Source organism: Poeciliopsis prolifica, unplaced genomic scaffold (assembly GCF_027474105.1).
Source record: "Poeciliopsis prolifica strain line A6 unplaced genomic scaffold, Auburn_PproV2 SCAFFOLD097, whole genome shotgun sequence".
NCBI classification, from domain to species: Eukaryota; Metazoa; Chordata; class Actinopteri; order Cyprinodontiformes; family Poeciliidae; genus Poeciliopsis; species Poeciliopsis prolifica.
Window position 1 is genome coordinate 488,750 of NW_026562472.1, and position 21,690 is coordinate 510,439.

At 38.2% G+C, this 21,690-nt stretch overlaps 1 protein-coding gene and 1 long non-coding RNA gene across 6 annotated transcripts in view; both read right to left on the reverse strand.

Moving 5' to 3' along the window:
* Nucleotides 1-13,714, reverse strand: part of LOC129353817 (uncharacterized) — a 96,929-nt gene extending 83,215 nt beyond the window's left edge. Inside the window, exons 1-2 of the long non-coding RNA XR_008605088.1 lie at nt 13,583-13,714; nt 11,956-12,041 (exon numbers count right to left, since the gene is read on the reverse strand). This is a non-coding gene — a long non-coding RNA (uncharacterized LOC129353817). The remainder of the gene's footprint in view (nt 1-11,955; nt 12,042-13,582) is intronic.
* A 949-nt stretch (nt 13,715-14,663) lies between these two features.
* On the reverse strand, nt 14,664-21,658 carry arl13b (ADP-ribosylation factor-like 13b). Of its 5 annotated transcripts, XM_055023267.1 has the most exons (11): nt 21,128-21,658; nt 18,683-18,753; nt 18,359-18,608; nt 18,179-18,284; nt 17,340-17,542; nt 17,157-17,271; nt 16,946-17,087; nt 16,511-16,657; nt 16,190-16,258; nt 15,777-15,827; nt 14,664-15,671 (listed from the first exon to the last, which is right to left on the reverse strand). In XM_055023267.1, exons 1-11 carry the CDS (start codon nt 21,184-21,186, stop codon nt 15,658-15,660), a joined length of 1,227 nt encoding a protein of 408 aa, XP_054879242.1. In that variant the 5' UTR covers nt 21,187-21,658; the 3' UTR covers nt 14,664-15,657. The 5 variants fall into 5 exon arrangements, with proteins under 5 accessions (XP_054879242.1, XP_054879243.1, XP_054879244.1 ...); XM_055023268.1 differs by having other exon boundaries at nt 14,664-15,827; nt 16,511-16,633; XM_055023269.1 differs by lacking the exon at nt 15,777-15,827.
* Nucleotides 21,659-21,690: the final 32 nt, after the last annotated feature.

Genomic DNA, 21,690 nt, shown 5'->3' on the forward strand with positions numbered 1-21,690 from the left:
TCTGACTGAACTGCATCATGATCGACCAGCTCCCTCTGCTTGAACTCTGACTTAACTACGTCATGTTAAACTGGCTCCCCCTGCTGGACTCAGACTGAACTGCATCATGATCGACCAGCTCCCCCTGCTGGTCCCTGACCGAACTGCATCATGATCGATCAGCTCCCTCTGCTGGACTCTGACGTAACTACGTCATGTTAAACTGGCTCCCTCTGCTGGACTCTGACAGAACGGCATCATGTTCAACCAGCTCCCTCTGCAGGACTCTGACTGAACTGCATCATGATCGACCAGCTCCCTCTGCTGGACTCTGACTTAACTACGTCATGTTAAACTGGCTCCCCCTGCTGGACTCAGACTGAACTGCATCATGTTAAATTGGCTCCCTCTGCTGGACTCAGACTGAACTGCATCATGTTAAATTGGCTCCCTCTGCTGGACTCAGACTGAACTGCATCATGTTAAATTGGCTCCCTCTGCTGGACTCAGACTGAACTGCATCATGTTAAATTGGCTCCCTCTGCTGGACTCAGACTGAACTGCATCATGTTAAATTGGCTCCCTCTGCTGGACTCTAACTGAACTGTGTCATGTTAAATTGGCTCCCCCTGCTGGACTCAGACTGAACTGCATCATGTTAAACTGGCTCCCTCTGCTGGACTCTGTTTGAACTACATCATGATCGACCATCATGCAACATAGAATAAACGATACATTCTTACATATTAAATTAAAAATACAATTCTAAACAGTTGTGTTTAGAATTGGATTTAGTGAAAACACAAGCAGCAGCTTCTGGAAAAGCTGCAGCTGTTTGATTGATTTGTTGGACAGGCCAGTAAAGACGCTGTTACAATAATCAATGCGACTAAAGATACACGCATTGGAGGAGTTTCTCTAGATCTGGCTGAGACATTAGTCCTCTAGTCCTGGAGATGTTCTTCAACATCTCCAGGACGTGAAGGTATTCAATGAGTTGATAGAAGGCCAACTCATTGAATACCTTTGCTCACCCTGCTGGTCTCTGACTGAACTGCATGATGTTCGACCAGCTCCCTCTGCTGGACTCTGACTGAACTGCATCATTATAGACTTGCTCCTCCTGCTGGACACTGAATGAACTTCATCATGTTAAACTGGCTCCCTCTGCTGGACACTGACTGAACTTCATCATGTTAAACACCTCCCCCTGCTGGAATCTCACTGAACTGTGTCATGTTAAATTGGCTCCCCCTGCTGGACTCAGACTGAACTGCATCATGTTAAATTGGCTCCCTCTGCTGGACTCAGACTGAACTGCATCATGCTAGACGAGCTCCCCCTGCTGGACTCTAACTGAACTGTGTCATGTTAAATTGGCTCCCCCTGCTGGACTAAGACTGAACTGCATCATGTTAAATTGGCTCCCTCTGCTGGACTCAGACTGAACTGCATCATGTTAAATTGGCTCCCTCTGCTGGACTCAGACTGAACTGAATCATGTTAAATTGGCTCCCCCTGCTGGACTCTAACTGAACTGAATCATGTTAAATTGGCTCCCCCTGCTGGACTCTAACTGAACTGTGTCATGTTAAATTGGCTCCCCCTGCTGGACTCAGACTTAACTGCATCATGTTAAACTGGCTCCCTCTGCTGGACTCTGTTTGAACTACATCATGATCGACCAGCTCCCTCTACAGGACTCTGACTGAACTGCATCATGATCGACCAGCTCCCCCGTCTGGACTCTAACTGAACTACATCATGTCAGACGAGCTCCCCCTGCTGGACTGTGACTGAACTACATCATGTTAGACGAGCTCCCCCTGCTGGACTGTGACTGAACTACATCATGTTAGATTTACTCCCTCTACTGGACTCTGACGGAACTGCATCATGCGAATGTGCTCCCCCTTCTGGACTCAGACTGAACTCCATCATGTTCGAGCAGCACCCCCTTATGGACGCTGACTGAATAAATATCAATTCAAATTTTGTTTGTACAGCACATTTCAGCAGCAAGGCATTTCAAAGTGTTTTACATCATAAGCACAAAAACACAAATTCATGCAACATAGAATAAACGATACATTCTTACATATTAAATTAAAAATACAATTCTAAACAGTTGTGTTTAGAATTGGATTTAGTGAAAACACAAGCAGCAGCTTCTGGAAAAGCTGCAGCTGTTTGATTGATTTGTTGGACAGGCCAGTAAAGACGCTGTTACAATAATCAATGCGACTAAAGATACACGCATTGGAGGAGTTTCTCTAGATCTGGCTGAGACATTAGTCCTCTAGTCCTGGAGATGTTCTTCAACATCTCCAGGACGTGAAGGTATTCAATGAGTTGATAGTAGGCCACCTCATTGAATACCTTTGCTCACCCTGCTGGACTCAGACTGAACTGCATCATGTTAAATTGGCTCCCTCTGCTGGACTCAGACTGAACTGCATCATGCTAGACGAGCTCCCCCTGCTGGACTCTAACTGAACTGTGTCATGTTAAATTGGCTCCCCCTGCTGGACTCAGACTGAACTGCATCATGTTAAATTGGCTCCCTCTGCTGGACTCAGACTGAACTGCATCATGATCGACCAGCTCCCTCTGCTGGACTCTGACTTAACTACGTCATGTTAAACTGGCTCCCTCTGCTGGACTCTGTTTGAACTACATCATGATCGACCAGCTCCCTCTACAGGACTCTGACTGAACTGCATCATGATCGACCAGCTCCCCCTGCTGGTCCCTGACCGAACTGCATCATGATCGATCAGCTTCCCCGTCTGGACTCTAACTGAACTACATCATGTCAGACGAGCTCCCCCTGCTGGACTGTGACTGAACTACATCATGTTAGACGAGCTCCCCTGACTGGACTCTGACGGAGCTGCATCATGCGAATGTGCTCCCCCTGCTGGACTCAGACTGAACTTCATCATGTTAAACACCTCCCCCTGCTGGAATCTCACTGAACTGCATCGTCTTTGACCAGCTCCCCCTGCTGGAATCTGACTGAACTGCGTCATGTTAAACTTGCTCCCTCTGCTGGACTCAGACTGAACTGCATCATGCTAAACGAGCTCCCCCTGCTGGTCCCTGACTGAACTGCATCATGATCGACCAGCTCCCTCTGCTGGACTCTGACTGAACTGCATCTTGTTAAACATAATATGAAGCACTTTTAGCTTTCCAATCATTAATCTTAATTCAAAAAATAAATTTTATTGATGTAAAGTCAAGAAAAAAGATTTCAGCTTTTATTTGGTTGATTTTAGAAGTATTTTTTAGCCTATAAATAAGAGTACCCCAAAGGAATGGAACATTATTGGAAGAAAATTTTTATATTGTTATGAAAGTGAAGTGGTTAAATAAAACAAATCTGCAGTATGTGCCAATTTTTTATTTCACTTAATCAATTTATCATCAGAATAATTAAGTCTTATAGTTATTAGTTGCAACCCAAAGTTTATTTTACTCTCAGACAAAAAGCCTTGGAATTTAAAGTGCAAAAGGTGAATTTTCTCTTTACATTAATTATACCTGGAACAACTCAGAGCAAACACACCCACAATTTATTGGCAATATTTATAGAGTAATATTAAACATCCTTGAATCTTACCCTAGAACTTCATATATTATGTCTTGTGCGTCCCATGGGTGAGTCTGCTGCATACTGAAGCCCCTTTATAGCTGCTATAATTACACCGCTGCGACATAGACAACCTGTTGAGTGGCTTTATTAGATACAGAAAGGCAAGAGAGAGTCCCATCTCCACTGTTAATATTTTGCACAGTGGTTTCCATGACAGCTAGGGGTTCTTGACAAATGCAAGCTCGTGAAACAAGTTTAAAAAAAAACCTACCTAAAAAAACCTACATTTTGATTCTAATTCAGGCGGGAAATGTTTATTAACTTGCATTTGATCTGCAAGCAAAGAATTAAAATTTAACTCATGGGCGTATTTATCTGAGGAGAAAAGATAGCTGTTGGGTCTTTAAAGCCATAATTATTAGAAATCACATGAAAACTCTTATGGCTTCAAGCAATGTAAATTATTTGAATATAAATATGGTTTAAGACTTGAAAATTCCTCTAAATATGTAAAGATGGGCTGGAAACAACTCAAAACTATTCAAATTGCATTGAAAATGGTTCTAGAAAGTATTAAACCAGAGGATCTTAATACCAATGCAAGCCACACTTTTCAGATTTCATTTGAAAATAAGTATTTCATTTTTGTCCACTTAAAAAAAAAAACACTACTTAGTATTTATCTGTTATGGAATATCAGAATATGGGCAAAACTGGAAAGCCTGTCGCAATAACCAATTAATCTATTTATCGCAAATTAAAATGATTTATGAATCATTTTCATTCTTAATTTTATGCTCATAATTAATATTTTTAAGGTAAATCCTTTTTACAGAGACATTTTATTTACAGTTTTGGCTGCGTGTTATAATATAGTAAGGAATAGCATGGTATATTATGACACAGGAACGTATAATATGATATAGTATGGCATAGTACAGTATATGCCATAATATGGTATGATTTAGTATAGCATAGCATTGTACAGTCTAGTACAGTGTAGCATAGTATACACAGCAAAGTGTAGTAGAGCATAGTTTAGTCCAGCAAGACTTGATATTGTGACAGATACTTTTGCAAAGCTATTACTGTAATTTCTCAGTGAATTATTTTTTTATACTCTCCATCATCTTTGCCTTAAATCGTCTTGATGTGTTATGTCATAAATTGTTTTTTTTCCTTCCATAATGTCCAAAAAATCTTCCTTCATCAATTCTATGAGCTTTTAACTTAAAATGAGGGTGATTAATCACCTTCATTAATTTGTCTAGGTGCAGTTTATTCGACAAAACTCCCAAAGATAAAATCAACACCGGTCTGTCGAGCACCATGTATATCCAGTCAGGTGAAAACCACATTTCTAGCGTTCCTTCCCTGAAGAGCACTCGTCAATCACCTGTCATTTGAAACTTTGAGCTGACGCAGATCTGCAGTATTTTTCAGTAACTAAAGACAATTTCTTCTTTCCAATCTGTCATTCAAACCTCGATTTCCTCGCGTTGCTTCATTGCTAGTTTTCGTGTTCCTTGGCGCTCCCCTCACACCTTTCCGTCCTGTCAAAGGCCGGTGGCTTCACCCATGTCAACCTTTCCCATAATCCTGTTACTCTCCCCGTTGTGACTCCGGCTTCCCAGCCAGGCCAGAGATAGCGCAGCCCTCCTCTGCTCCTTTTCCATCTTTATCTCTTGTCTCTCCCTTAAACTACACTCACCAATTATTTGCACCTTTTTCGCCCTTTTCTCTATCTCTCCTCCCCAAGAACACCTCATTATCCGTTATCTGTTTTTCTTATTCTTCCTCCCATCTCCCATAGCCTTTTTCCCATCCTTCACTGCCTCTCTGCATCTCCTCCTGCCATTTGTTAACCTCTTTTTTATCTCTCTGACCTCAATCAAGCCTCCACATTGTCTGCTTATCAGGTGTGCTACTGTACTACCAGAGAAAGGCAATGAAAAGAATGAACCGACTAACGGCACAGTGTGTTTGATGCATTAGTTTATTGTTCTCAATTACTATTAACAGGTTGTAATGACAGTGTTGGGCATTCATTAATGCAGTGTCTTTGCAGATAAGGACAGTGGAAAGTGAGGGCTTCGGTTCAACTATGTTGTAGGACACAGACTTCATTTACATTAACTGAATTCGTCTCCGCCAACACATGCAAATTGCTTTTGTGGAATCAAGCCTGAATCTGATGAGCCAGCGCGAAGCTTTCTAGCTGCTACATTATGCAACGCTCCAGCTAGTGCCAGCTCACAAAATTAGCCCTCCCCTTGAGAAGAATGGGAAGCGAAATTTGATTGTGTTGTCAGGCTACTAATTGAGAAATGTCGCTTTACAAGAGATTTTGCAACAGAAGATGGAGCTTCACTCAGTCTCAGACCAGACAAGTGTGTCAAATATTCATCTTTCACAACTTACAACAAAATAACTTGAATTGTTTAAAAAAGTGACATTTGATTTAACCTTTGAGGACCTTTGGGGCCAATATCAATAGAAAATTTCACTGAACTCCGATCCAAAACCAAGCAGCATTCTGGGAAATGTATGCTGAGGAAAAGCTTTAGCCACTAAACCTGTCTTAGCTGTCAAGGCTAGCTATATAAGACTGGTGGAATTAATTAACTCACTCACTCCCTGGTTACCTAACAACAAATTGCTGAGTAACTTGTGATTGCCTAGAAACTTGTTGCAAAACTTGCACAGCAGCAGTTTCAAGGTGAGAACTTGAAACTGCTGCTGTATATGAGAAATTGGGAAAAGCAAAAGGTACTCTCTAAACATGGTTTTTATTTCATTCACCCCTTCTGTAAGTTTTACATCGGAGTATTAGGGTCAGGCTCGAGAATATAGTCATAATAACGAATTAGAAATAAGAACAAAAATAATTGTAATGAAAAAAAAAAGCTTCTGGCATTATAAAGATATGACATGAGGAGACTGAGATGTTTGCTCTATTATTTCAAAGCCCTGCTTATGATAATATTTTGATGATGACGTGTTAAAAGATAAAATATTTCCTTATCTGCAAAACTTCGCAAGCTGCTCAGCATTCCTCATTTTATCTTTTTGCTACCTCTCATGTTTGATTCTCCTAAAATTACTACTTTATTCTCCTAATATTACAACTTCCTGGTAATGTATTGACTGTATTCTTGTATTATGAATTTGTCTTCATTTATTCATGTATACTTAAAATAAAAGCTGACTGACATGAAACACTTTCATCGTGATAAAACATTCCAGTCATGCAAACATTAGATTTAGCTCATTTTTTAAATGGCCAGCCATATCAAACTTGTCCACAACTTGTTTTATATACTCTCCCAAAAGTGGGCAGAGCCAAGAGACACTGAAGGTGGGGATAAGTGGAGATTTTCCTAAGAGGAGTTGGTGAAGACAATAAAAAGCCCTAATATTTCTAAGACCTTCAAACATGAAAAGTTTTGCAAACTAAAACTATTTATAATAAAAGATCTCGTCACTTTAAGGTAAATAAGGCGACCTTAAAGTGATGCATCAAGTGAGAAAATAGATATGATGGCTTAAAACACAAGATCTCACACGAGAATATGTGTTAAATACAGCAATAAAAAGCTGATTTGTGTATTATCTCTTCAGCCAGTATGTAGAAATATGAGTTTCCTGAAAAATGTTGCAGTGACAGTCTGAAGAAGGGCAATCAGGGACTGAGTGCCCTCATTAAAGTTGGATAAAAATATACTAGACCCAGATCAAGATTGGTGTCAGGAGTTAATCACCTCAAAGTCAAAGCCTAAATGAAGAAACTGAATCAGTTATATAATATTCTGGCTCACAACAGGTCACCCATAAACTTCTTTAAACATAAAGCTTTGAGGTGGTAATAAACTCATGCTGAACTTTAATGTCACATTAAATTTCAGACTCATTTACAATCTGCCAAATTCTTAATTTAAGACTAAGATAAGTAGAATATCACAGACACCTTTGACATTCTACCAAAGCTATTTTTACCCAATTGTTTTTATTTTTCAATCATTCAGCTCAGAAAAGTGAAATGAAGATTTCAAGGTGGTGAAACTGTGCCATAAACACAAAATTTTTTGTGAATTCAATTAACTTTTGTAGTTATAGGTTGCTGCAAAGAAAAAGGAGGAAACGCTACTATTTTCTGTATTTTTCTTAATCTGCGGTTAAAGTGGGAAGCGTCTTTATTTTTCTAGCAATGATTTAGGAATGGTTAACCTTAAGTAATTATTATAGACCTTTTACCAGCTAATTTCAAATTGTTAGGTCATATATCTTACATTTGCATTGTTTCATCAATACAAAATCAGGAAGTCATCTTCTAGTCTTGGTTAAAAGTTTTCTAATAAAGACATTTAATGAACGACAAACTGCATTTTCTTAATAATTACTTCCCAATTTGACTTCAAGATGCATTAAGATGATATTAAAACTGATAGACAGCTTGTGTCTGAGCTGAATTTGTTTGTTTGTTACAACTTCAACTGTTCCTGCCTCTCCAAGATCTTGGTAAAAATCAACTCATCATATGAGTCATCTCTAGTTATTTAAAGAAACATAACACAAGCTTCACAATCAGATAAAGCTTTGGTGCTTTAGCTAAAGCCGGCTTTCTATACTTTGCAGAGCAACGTGGATTGTGCTTCCGCTGACCAACACTTTCTTACTTTTATTGTCAAAAGGCATCAGTCAGAAGCTTGGCTGACCTTAGAAATAAACTGAAAGATGCCATTTAGTGCAGATGACTGGCAAGTCTCCTGTTGGTGTCCAGATATTCCCAGAAATCAGATTACTGGTGCTGCATTGCCCCCTTTAGGCGGCTACAGGCGCTGCAGGATAACGATGCAGGAGCTCCCAACAGTCTGGATCCCCCTGCAGCATCTAAGCAATTACCTTGCTATCCATTTTAAAGACAGATGCACAGGCAGCAAGCCAGTTCTCAACTCCTTCATTAATTTCTTCTTATTTAACCCTCAAGCTTTCATTAGAGAATCTACTCTATCAACATGCGGGACACTGCAGGCACTTTTGCAGCTGATTGTTCATGATAAAACACATGCACCACCTTGAAAAAGTCTTTTCGCGCCTTAAACTTCTCATATTTTGTTCCAGTATTTTATTAAGGGGATTCTATCTTAATATAATTTATTTTCAAAATTAAACTCACTGCAGAAACATAAAATCTTCATTCTGATTTCTAATGAACATATCTTAGTAAACTTGAAATGAGGCAAACTAAATGATAAGTAACTTTGCTGCAAGGTGAAGGAACTTGGTTAAAGTAATTCCTTAATATTGATGAAAATTGGCAAATTATTACACTTATAACAAGATAATTTCTCATGTTCTAAGTGAAATAATCTGAAAAGGCAGTGAGTATTTTTTCATCAATATTAGGACAAGCTGAAAAACTACATATAATTTAGTTTTGTCTTACTTTAAATGTATGCTGAATAGCACTAAAAAGGTTTTAATTGTGTGTATTAATGCAGATTAATACCTATTTTGTGTTTGACCTATCAAAATAGGAAGTTATTAGTGTTTTTTTAAGTGGTCTCAAGCATTTTTGCTTTTCACAAACACTGTAAATTCTTAAAGTACACATAAATTTGAAAGCCATATTTAATTTTAAATTCACTTTACAATGATGCTCTACTCCGTGCTACTCTTTGAGTGTTAAAAATGTTAAATTAAATATGCACTTTAAATTAAATATGCTTTCCCAAAGATAGCATGACACTGGATTATACTTTGGGATACAGTATGGAAAACTTTCAGCAACCTGTAACTAACGGCTACAGGCTGTTGCTGCATCCAGCTACCCACACGTCCTTGACAGATACACTGAATGTCTTTCTGCTTATTTCTGTTTTGTAGATTTGAGCTGCAGTCGGGTTTATTCAAGGTGTGATGAGGTGAATTCGAGTGCCAGTCGCTGCTGGGCACCAAAGATTCTAAATCTGGAGTCAAATCAGCATGTTTTCTCCCTCGTTCAATAAATCGCAGTAATGAAGAGGTTGTGTCTTGTGCTTAAATGGAATAAAAGCCCAAATATTAAAAAAAAAACGATGGAAGAAAATACAGAAAGTTGGAACACTGAACTACGTTTTGCTACAGCCGTTGGGTGAATGTGCCGCTGTACTGCAGGTTGCATCACACCTGAATGACATCGAGGTCTAAAGCAGCACCTGGAGGCTCAGCACTGAGTTCAAATGAACATTCAGAACAGAAAAAAAAAGAGAAGAAAGTGTCTGCCAACATGCAGCAGAGGTCTTGTGTAGGCGGGATGGCACATGAGAGCAACAGTGTGGGTTTCATCTGCTGCCAGGCTGCCTGTAACTACAGAGGAAAGGCAGGAAGTTGCTGCTAGAAACCCAACAGGTCAGAAATATGATTAAACTGCAGAGAAATAAAGAGAAAATCCAGAAAGTTTGTCATCTAGAATTAAAATGTTCCTCTCTGTTTGTGTCTCAATTCAAAAAGCATCTAAACTAAATTTCCCAGAATTCCTCAGTGATTAATTTACATTTTAAATACAAAAAATAAAGTTTAACCAGGATTTTATGGTAGGAAGTATAAATTATCTCTGGAGAAACAACAAGGAAGGAAGAGAGGAGAGAGGGAAGGAAGGAAGAAAGAAACAAAGGAGTTAAAGGAAGAAAAAAGCAGTAAAACTTAGAAGGAAAGAAAGCAAAGAAACAACAGAGGAAATAAAAATGGAAAAGACAAGAAAGGAGGAAACAAAAAAATGAGGGAAGGAACAAAGGAAAGATGATAAAAGAGGATAAGTGTGAGGAAGAAAGGATACAATGAATGAAAGAAAGAATGTGGGAGGGAAAAAAAATAAACACAGGAAGGAATGTAAATAAAATAATTGTGAGGAAGGAAGGACATAAGAAGCAATAAAAATAGGAAATAAAGGAAGGAAGGAAAAACAAACAACATATTTGTTTTTAAGTGGTAAAACATGTCCAAGAAGTCAACGAGCTTTTAAGTGAGCACTAGCAGCAAAATCACCCAATGTTTGACCAAAGAGCGCAGCCTCTGGAGGATCGTACCAACCTAAAGTCACAGCCTGCAACACTTTCTGAGAAAGTCCCGGTGGCAAAGATTTCATCTCAGTTCATGACACTTCTGCTGCTGCTGCCGAGTGATTTAACACAAGAGCGATTCAGCGTATTCCCCACTCATGAAAGCTTTTACGTTTGGCGTTTTAAAACAGCTCAGCACTCGCTGCTATAGGTCAAAGCTCTGCCACAAAGCATAGGAAGTGATGCATTTTATGTTTCCAGCAGCGCCTGCAGTTTTATTTGGGGTAAACAGATGAAACGGTTCAGGAGATTTTTGCTCAGCATGAAAGATATCTCAGTGGTTTACAAACATAAATATTTAGGAGCGCTGGTGAAATGGTGCTTTCTTTTAAAAAACTGATCTAAACAGGAATAGTCTGCAGAGTGTTTCATGCAGCGAAAACAAGCCTCCCGCTGAACATCTCATGTATTACTAATATGACATTTACATGATTTAATTGAGTTCTGCCTCAGTGGAGTTTTCTGCAAAACTAATTTCATTGTTCATGTAGAACGACTTGGCCCAAAATGATCAGAAAAGGAGGTGAAGAAAAGATAAAAATGTGCAACTTATTATCAAGAACCTCTGCAGAAGTTACTCGAGTAAAAAAGTATTTGATAAAAAAATCTACTCAAGTACTGAGTAACTGATCAATTTACCACTTAATATTCAAAATTACATTATCAGATGGACCAAGAAATAAAGTCAAGTGGAAATGTTGGCATTTTAATGACAAAAATGACAATAATTAATATCAGTAACAAAAATACTACAATCAGGGAAAATAAAATGTTTCAAAATCAATAAAAAACTTATCAAACTTTAACAAAAACTCCAAGTGTGTGTCTGTGAATTTATGGTTAAAACATATTTGTTTTTCATTCGGAGGATAGAAAATCCAGAAATCTTACTAAAGTAAGAGTAGAAATACTTCATAATAAAATCTCAAGTACGGCATAGTAAAAATACTCCTGAAAGTAATTTTTAAAATAAACTTAAGTAAATGTAACTCAGTAAATTTAACTCATTTCTACCAAACTTTGGCCAAAAATAATATTTTTTTAATCTGGAAAGAAAAATTCTCATAATAAATTGAGAACATGATATCACCAATTTAATTTTTGGTAAAAATCACCAAACATTATGTAATACCAAATTATTATTGGTATTACATAAATAAATCTATCTAATTGAGCTAGTTTTTGATGTGATAAAAGACTTAACTTATGGGAATTTGTCAAGCAGATCCGTAGCTCCTTTGTGGAAGTAGTAAAAAAAAATTTAAGGAGCACACTTACCTTTCCCGTAGATCCAGGCGGCGAACGGCTGTGGCGAAGTCATCATCCAGAACATCGACAAGACGAGACGTGTAGTGAGATAATTTCTATTGCAAAAAAATGTTTTTATTCACTCTTTCAATTAATACAATTTTTGCTGACAAACTAATCAATTACAGCACAAGTCCAGTATTCCGTTTAGCTACAATATTTAAGTTTTTAACCATTTTTTTTCTCAGTGTCAGAGCCAAATGAAGAAATGAACTGTAAATCATATTAGTTCTCCCTTTAGCCAAGTGCAATGCTAGCATGAAGTAAGACTAAGGTACAATATTTTTTGCAGCAGTGCTAACTCTCCCTGCAGGGCCTAAGTGTGGAAATAAAAACCCTCTGTAGGAGTTTGTTCTCCCCTGAAGCTTCCTCCAGGCAGTATGTCAGGACCCCAGCTCTTCCAAAATCTCCAAAAAGATTTCTTCAAGATGTCCAAACCATCTCGACTGATTCCCTTTGAAACAAAGCAGGTGCAACTCTCTCCCGACCCAAACGAGGTCCATGTCCTACATAGACAACATCATTAAGTCATTGTATGACTTAACTTACAGACATTCAGCATTCTTAGTCGCTGAGTGTGTCCAACACTTTCAGAAACCCAAGAAAATTAATTTCACAAAGCAATATAATCGACTCTGGTCTCGGATCATTTAATTCAACCTCACTTTCCATTGTTACTCATCCTCTGAGCATGTAAATTAGTTATTTCTATGCTCAAGTGCAGCATTCAAGATATAACATCCTAATTCTCCAGTGAAACAAAAACACAATCAGTTGTTTCAGAGCTATTAAGCTCTGATATTAAGCCTTTCATCTTTGAAGGTGTAACTAATTATGACCATTAGAAATCTTTTAAAGGAAAGAAAAATTTGTTCAGTAACATTTTTAATGTGATGGTAGGTATTACAATGGGGTTGTAAATATGAGCAGGAAATGCTGAATGATTTGTTCACTTCCTGCGCCAAACTAGTTCTAGAATGGTGCAGAAAATCAACGTCATTGTTCAACTGAACAAAAAAAACTGAGTTCAATGGGAGAAATCCCAGACGGAGGAGTAAAGTGAGATGAGAATCAAGCGGAAGGCAAAGGGTTGACTATGTTTCAATTGATTATAAGTGAAGTACTGCATTATATAATCTATGGCATCTAAAAAAATAAACATCTGAAAATATTTGTCTCAACACTAATGAGTAAATAATACTTAAAAGTACAATGTAATCTCAGCAATTAATATGTTGTGGATGTTCTTGGATGAGAAAGGTAACTTTTTTTAGTATATAATGGCGAAATAACACTAAAATATAATCACTAAATTATATAATTATAGTGTTAGTTATTAAGTCATTAAGCCTGAAAAATAAGTCTAATGTATGTAATAAAACTTTGCTGTTCAACCAAAGTCTGTAGTCTTTTTCCTGCAACATCACCATATGGCATCAAAAATAGAGGACACCATAAAGGCATTAATAGTAACATTCCAAAAATAATATTACTGAACAACAGAAAACAATATTTATTAAATTTAGTCACCCATTAACAAGTGTTGTGAAAGGTGACAGACTGTAGGAATTACTAATAAAACTCTTGATTTTCTCACCTCCCAACTGAATCCAACAGTTCCTCTGGTAAACTTTTCAGTTCCTGCCCCCAATGTGCCACAGATAACTCTGTCCTCTCGCTGTTCTTCTTCATAATTTGACTCAAAATACATTTTAATGTTGTGGAGAGCAAGCACTACTCACAAGAAAAGGCAGAGAGTAAGTTAGAGCAGATTAGCCACTTATTTTTAGTTAGCATTAGCAACATTAATATAAATGTTATAAATGTAAAGCTGCGGGTTTCGTACCAGCAGTCCGCAAGATTCCCGTCGTGGTCTTTTGTATTTAAAACAACAACAAAAAAGTAACAATTCCCGCTTCGTGTCAGGGATAAAACTTAATTGTTTAAAAACATCGAAAAAGTGGGCGACGCCGCAGGAGGGGAGCTCGCGCTGTTAAAATTAATGCGTTACACTCAGAGCATGCGCAGTTTGTGTCAGAATGAAACGGTTCTATGGCTAACGTGAAAACAATGGAAACTGATTGGGGATACTGCAAAAAATCACTTTTTTCCTCTTTTGAGCTAGTTTGGTGGCGTGAAAATATATATAATATATAAATAAATAAAAGCCACACTTTTTAACTTTATCACCAACGTGCAATATTTATATATGGTATTTCTTGCTTTCATATAAGTATTTAACAAAGATAATTTCAGCTTCAAATCACTTTTTAGCTCCTACTTATTCACATACATAATAATATATATTTACTTACTCTTATTTATTGATTAGGCTTCTGAGACTGGGACTTGCTTAGAAGTTTAGTAACATAACTGTAAATATGCAATGGTATGACAATAAAAATCCCTTATATCCTTTATTCATGATTTTTAAGATCCAAGAATAGTTTTAGGTTTTGTCCCCTTATCTACCTTCAGTTTTAAAATGACTAACACTGACAACCAAATCTATCCCAACAGTGTCGGATTCATCAGCAGAAAGTACTGAATAACAACCAAGTCGTGATGCTCCGAAAGCGATCTGGGTGCTAATAGGTTCCAAAAATAAAACAAACACTCCACATTCACAGGAACCACTCTTCTAATCTGACTACACCATGAACAAATGATTCTAATCAGTTCTTTAAATATTTCTTTAATAGAGCTCTTATAAAATTTCAGGGTATAAAAAGTATCTTTTTTTTTCAAACAATTGGATTATAACTGCACTACAGATCCATAATCCATATTGTGTTTTTAAAGTGATGTTTGTTTCTTTACTTCCTTCCTCCTGCTGACTCTTATAAAACAGAAATAAAAAGAAATCAGAGCCATTTCATTAGAGAAATATCACTTTAAAAACACAAGCACAGTGTAAACAGCAGAATGCATGAAAAAGTATGAAGCCCTGTAGCTTTTTTACATATTTTCTAACTGGAAATATGTATAAAAATGTATCTTAAAAAGATTTGGGGAATTTTTTTTTTTTTTCTTGTAACAGCAATGAAAATTTTAGTGTTTGTCTGGAGTTTAACCAGCTGATATAAATATGTAAAAAGCTAAGAGAAGCAAAGACATCTCTAACATTTCACTCATCATTATTACATCAAGCTTACACTACGAATCTCAAAGTGCAAAAATAAATGACAGTTCATTTTTAATGGCAATCAGTATACAAATATATTTCTTCAAAACAAACACATAGACAACTTAGCGCAAAAAGTAGGAAAATGTGTATTTGATCGATTATTTCTTGGTCGTAACACTGCACAAAGTTCAGTTTATTTCTCCTGAAATGGTTTCGCAGTTTTAAGATTTTTTTTATAAACTTGACACCATTTGAGAGGAAATAAAAAGTCTTTCCAACTGCATTGTAACAACAAAGAAACAACTGAGCAACTTGAACGTCCTTTCTTATTGTGCTAAGGTTAGATGAGGTTTTATTTACATTGCTTCTCAGTTTGAAGTGTTTTTGTTGGATGCAACTTTCCAACTTTCAATACTGATCAATAATGGAAAACAAATCTTTTGTTTTGGTGCACAGTTCAGCATGAAACTCTGCTTCGTTCTCCTCCTCTGTTCAGCTCAAGCCGCTGTCTCCCGCCGTTGTCCCATTGGTGTGGTTTTGGTGGTCTACACCCCGCTCGCTTGGGACAGAAAGCACAGAAAAGAGCTGTGATTGGTCAAAAGCTGACCTCAGTCAGTGAGTCGGTCAGTGAAGGAGCTTTAAGAGATGACATCTTGAGAGTCACCGTTAGGTCGCGGCCTGTTGGCGAGTGGTGGGAGCGGTTTCTTGTAAAACTCTGCGAAAGGCAGGAGAAAAGGTTTGGCTGGGTTACTAAACTACATCCGTCGAGGAGCCACAGGAGGCATGGCGATGGGGTGGTGATGATGTGGAAAGAAAATGAGTTAGTGCAACCGACAACAGTGAAGCACATGCCTGGTGAGATGCGGGAGGGGAAAGAATCGGACTGTCTCATTTTAAGACGGATAGATAAGCATTTTTCCAAAAATGGAGAAACAAACGTGAAGCGTTAAAGGCTGATTTAAGAAGGAAAAACTGATCGCAAGCCTTAAACATGAACACATGCGAGGTTAGCTGGAACCAGGAAGGAGTTAGTGCGATGACGACATGAGGTGATGATGACATCACAGGCAGCTTTACCAGAATGTCCAGAGTCCCCGATCGGCTCGAGTTTGGGCAGCCGAGAGACTTTTGGCGTGGCCCATCCCACTGGAGGAAGGAGACGAATAAAACAGAGTGATGAGGGGAAAAAAAACAGAGAGAGAGAGAGAGAGAGAGAGCAGCGGTGCTGGTCCTCCTTCACTGAAACAACTGATCTACAGAACTACAAATCAGAGCAGAAAGATTAGAGACGTTACAGGAAACAGATTGAAAACAATGAGGAAGAAAATATGGATAAGAAAGAAAGAAGGAAGAAAAGATGGACATAAGTAAGTATCCAGTGTTCACCATCATACTGACCAGGTGGTGGTGGCGGTGGCGGCGTTGGGCTCTCTGTGGGGCCGTCGTCGGCCCTCAGAGGGTCGACCCGGTGCTTCCTCTTCAGATGCAGTTTGCTGGTCTTCTTCTTGCTGTGCTCGCCTGCTGGGACCGACAGGCTGGTGTTGACTGCTGGCACATTGCTTCAGTAACTCTATGACGCTGTATTTTTAAATTTTACTTGTTGTTTTGCTTGTTTATTTTGGACATTTAAAATATCTTCCAATTAAAGTTTTAAATGTTGATTAGAATTTAAAGTTCATTGATTTTTGAGAATGTGTTCTTGCATTATTATGCCACATTATCATTTGTCACATAATTTCTGGAACGATTTATCATAAGATAAAATTGTTATATGACACTCCTCCTCGTCCGATTAATTGTCTCATTATCTCGTTAGAGAGAACAGGAACTCACCAGGCGTCGTGTTTTCTGCTGTTTGCCTCCTGTTGTTTGGCTCTCCAGCGTTGTCCTCCTCATCCTCCTCTTCCTCTTTCTCCTTCAGACCATTGCTCCTGTCTCCTAACTCTAGCTGCGCCTTCCTCTCCGTCTCTTCTCTCTGGCGAAGGAAATGTTTTATTTTTTTTGCTTATTGAAGCGATGGTAGTGTTAAGCGGTGATCATAAACCTTGGTGATTAAATTTTCGATGGGTTGGAAGGGGCTCTGCATGCTCCCGTCGTCAGTTTCGTCCTCCTGGACGGGCCGTCCTTCTCGCTCTGCTTCCTCGCGCTCCAGCCGGTCCCTATGGACAGAATAAACATCTTAGTTTCTGGTTTTCAGTCGTCCTCCTGTCCTCCGTTGTGTCCTCACCTCTCCTCTCGTATCCGCCTCACTCTCTCTGCTCTCTCCTTCTTGTCCTGCTCCTCCAGCGCGCGCTGCTCCGCCGTGTCCTTCTGCACGCGCTCAGAAATCGCCTCGTAATCTTTGGCGATGTTGCTGAGGAGCCATGTCAGGCCCTTCTTGATGGACTTGTCCACCTTTTTTCCACATCCTAAGATGGCGGAGCACGGTTCCTGGAGCCGAGACATGGGTTTAAAACCAGGTTTCAAACTTTCAATTTAGAAAACCTAACAGTTAGCCTGGGTTAGCTAAAGCTAATCTACAGTAATGTACAAAATTATATTGAAGTAAGCGTTGCACTACTTCAATATATTTTACTTGAGTAAAAGCAGCCAAGATCATGTAGGAGTAAAAAAATATTTGGTAAAAAAAGTCTACTGAGTACAAATTATCATTTAACATTTAAAAATTACATAATCAGATGGATCAAAATATAAAGTCAAGTGAAACTTTTGGTATTTTAAAATGACAATAATTTCAATAATTTCTAAGTAGGACAATTAAAAATCAGGCAAAAGAAAAATCTTCCAAATCAATAAAAAATTTACAAAACTTTGACAGAAACTGCAGGTGTGTGGTCAATTTTTGGTTGAAACATGTTTGTTTTTCATTCAGAAAATCCAGAAATTTACTCAAGTAAGAGCAGAAACTACAGCATAGTAAAAATACTCCTCAACTCAAAACGTTTGTCAAGTAAACAAAACTAAGTAAATGTAACTAGTAACTCCTTTTAATTACTTTTACTATTTTTACTACACTGTACTTTTTACTTTTACTTCAGTAAACTCCTGTTTGACTGAAAGACTCACAATCTGACACAGACACTTGTTCTCGTTAACGAGTTTCTCCAGCGACAGGTTCTCGATGATGTCGGCCTCCGCCAGCGCCCCCTCCAGATCTTGTTTGTTAGCAAGTCTGCGAGCAGAGAGGAAGTTTAGAAATGACTCAGCTGGAAGGAAAACTAAATTCAGAATTTAATCTGGACTTACACCAGGACTGGTTTTCCAGCGATGCGCGGGTGCTGCAGGACCTGCGCCATGGTCTCCTTCGTCTCCTGGATGCGCTGCACGTCACTGGAGTCCACCACGAACACCACGCCGTGGGACTCCGAGTAGTAGTTCTTCCAGATGTCGCGGATCCGCTTCCCGCCTCCCAGGTCAAAGATGGTCACCTCGAACTTCCCCTGCTTCAGGTCCACCTTGGAGAAGCCCACAGTGGGAGCCACGTCCTGTGGATTCTCTGCAGGGAAACTCAAATGACGCAAAATCTGTCTTGCAGCTTCATTCATGGCTTAAAACTCTGAGGAAACCAACCTCCCTGGATTCCTCGCACTGCTGCCGTCTTCCCCGCGTTATCCAGACCCACCATCACCAGGGTCACCTTCCTGTGAGGAACAAAGAACATAAAGTCATCACTGCTACTGCTGAACAGAGGCAGCCTGCAGAACCACCTGGTATTATGATGCTTTTGATAAGCTAGAGAGCGTCAGCAGCAGTCATAACACTGATGACACAGCATGAGGCTGCATCACTGTTCCAAAGGTTTAAGCTGATTAAGGAGATAATATGAAATATCTTTAGCTAATTTGATGTCAAACTTTGCAACCAATCAAGGAATTAAACCATGAGATATTTTGAACTAATTAAAGAGATTATAATAAGTAGCTATTTTTCAGTAAAATCTTGCAGCTAAGCAAAGTAAAGTTATAATATTCAATATTTTTTCAATTTTGCTGTCAAACTTTACAGATAAGTAAGAATTTACAAAAAGAGAGAGAACATGTTTTATTATTAGCTGATTAAAAGGATTAACATTAAATATTTTCAGTCTTTTTCTGTCAAACTTTTCAACTAAGAAGATATTTAAAACTGATATTTTTTTTAGCTCAGCGAAGAGATAATATAAAATATTTTTAGCCATTTTGCATTCAAACTTTGAGGCTATTTAGGTATTTAAAAAAGGAGAATATCATAAAACAAGAGAAGCAGTGCTATCACTGTAGCAACAAAAATGAAATGAAAATTAGAAATATTAACCTGTTTTCAACTAAATGTTAGCATATTAATCAATTTTGATGTATTACTTGTTACTCAAACAATTCACACAGGAAGTTGAGAAATGCAGCAGCTTTTTAAAGCGACAGTAACCTTCCAGGTTTTCCATCACAAACCAAAACAAAGTTGTGAAATCTCTAAGCAGTCAGAACATCGCCGTAGTGATCAGCAACCCGCCTCCATGTCTATCCGTACACTTAACTTTGACATCTGCGTCTAAAAGACATCAAACGCACAATCCATGCAACCGTCCTCTGCAGCCAGCTGGCATTCATCAGTCCAGGAGCTGACGCCGTCCGCTAACCCATAACGCTACCGTTGTCGCTGCTGGAAACCAGCAGCAGCAGTATGGAGACCCACTGAAGCAACCTGGCTGCGGGATTAGTCTGGGATTTCTGACTAAGTCTTAAGGATCAGATGTTTCAGTCATCACGTGAGTAAAGTACTATTGATTACTGGCTTCTGTCTGGTGAAATATGTGACACTAACAAGTATGATGCAGAAAGCCAAAAACATGACAGATTTATGTCTTAGCATCAACTTCTCAACTAGTTCCTGTAATAAAATAATTAGAAAGAGAGTTTTGTTAGCTTCATATTGATCTTAAATCCATCCATCCATTATCTGTTCTCTCTTGTCCTTAGTAGGGTCGGGAGTTGCTGGTGCCTATCTCCAGCTGCTGATTTTAAATCAATTTATTAAAAAAAAAACATATTGATTTTGTTGTATTGGATGTTATGGCACTTTTTATTCTTTATTTGTGAATCTATGCATTAATTCTTTCAAACAAACATTTCTTAGCTGGACTTTTTTATGATTAACTTTCTACAGCTCATGATTTAGTTGATTTAGTTGGATTTTTTGTTATGTTGCAGACTTTCAGTTTTTTTCCTAATATTTTAAATTTTGTAAAAAACTTTTATGCTGCCCTTAATGTGTATATATACATAAATAAATGGGTATATGTTGTTGAATTATCAGCATATGTACAAGTTAATCAAAAAGCTTTTACACATTTCTGACTTTGATCTCGAACGTAAATAAATAGGAAAACATAAACTCTTACACCAATTTATTATATATTTTACCATTTTTGCCACTTGTGTTAGTCTGATAAAGAAGTGTGGACAGATTGATGATAAGAAAATAAAAAGTGTAATCATAATATCTTGCTGCATTTATTACAGTTTAAATTTCAATAAGAAAGAGATAAAAATTAATTACCTCTAAACAAACAGGACAAATCTGGATTGTTTTTTAATAATATCTTAATTGAACTGGAATGGTTAATTTACCAGCTGATGATGTCTGCAAACTTCATCAGCTACAGTTCATTATTCATATCTACTATTGCATACAGTATAAAAAGCTTAATTTACAGGATTGTTTACATTTGTTGTACACCAAAAATAAGAAACAAATGAAAAACTCAATTGTTATCAAAGGTTTGTGTGATCCTGAAAACATGAGGTGATATTAAATTAAAGCAAATATGCTCTTCCCCTAAAGGAGTATTAGCGGTGAGTGAGCGATCATTTAATTTTGTACAATAAAATATCTATACAGAGCATTAGAAATGATCCAGACTGCAGGAATCTTTCGCTCCATGACGCAATCTGTGAATGCGCTGCACTGATTGGACCTCAAGCTCTGTTATTTATCACTCTGGTCTCTTTAAAAGAAAAAGAAAAGACTTGAACTCACCTGGCAGGTTCCTGCCAACGTTTCAACCAGCTGCAGCAGTTCGCCATCAAACTAAACATGTCAATCCGCCTCCAGATCGCAGCAGCTGGTTAGCTGGTCATCGATCCAAGGGGGCTATCGAGCTATCCAGATGAACGATCCTTTTAGTCACGAGCATCTACATTATTGCAAACTAACTCATCATGCCCAGCAGCCTCAGCAGCCCTCGACTTACTCGACATGAGTGAGAATAATAAAACAGCTTTAATAAATAACACCAACTCCACTAAAAGCGAATCCCAGGTCTACAAAAATCCCGTTATTCAAGGCTAGCTAGAGCTAACGCAGCTAGCAAAAACAATAGGCTAATTTTGTTTTTGTAACTCAAAGGACGAGGGAGTCTTAAAACTCAGTAACAAGAAGCAGAGCTCCGTAGATAAGCTGCTGAAAAAGTGTAGAAATACAGTCACTATTTCACCAAAGAAACATCGTCCACTTAGTTCATAGCTGCTCGCTTTGTTTACGCCGCAGATTCTGCTGCTAGGCTGCGGACGTGATGACGTCATCTCCCGAGTTTGTGCGAC

Excerpts from the sequence above, each read along its gene's own strand:
- arl13b (XM_055023266.1), bottom strand. The coding sequence starts at position 21,186 with ATGTTTAGTTTGATGGCGAACTGCTGCAGCTGGTTGAAACGTTGGCAG. Across the intron at positions 18,754-21,127 it reads CGTTGGCAGGAACCTGCCAG|GAAGGTGACCCTGGTGATGG; the intron begins GTGAGTTCAAGT and ends TGTTCCTCACAG. Across the intron at positions 16,658-16,945 it reads AGCAGAAAACACGACGCCTG|TCAACACCAGCCTGTCGGTC; the intron begins GTGAGTTCCTGT and ends ATGTGCCAGCAG.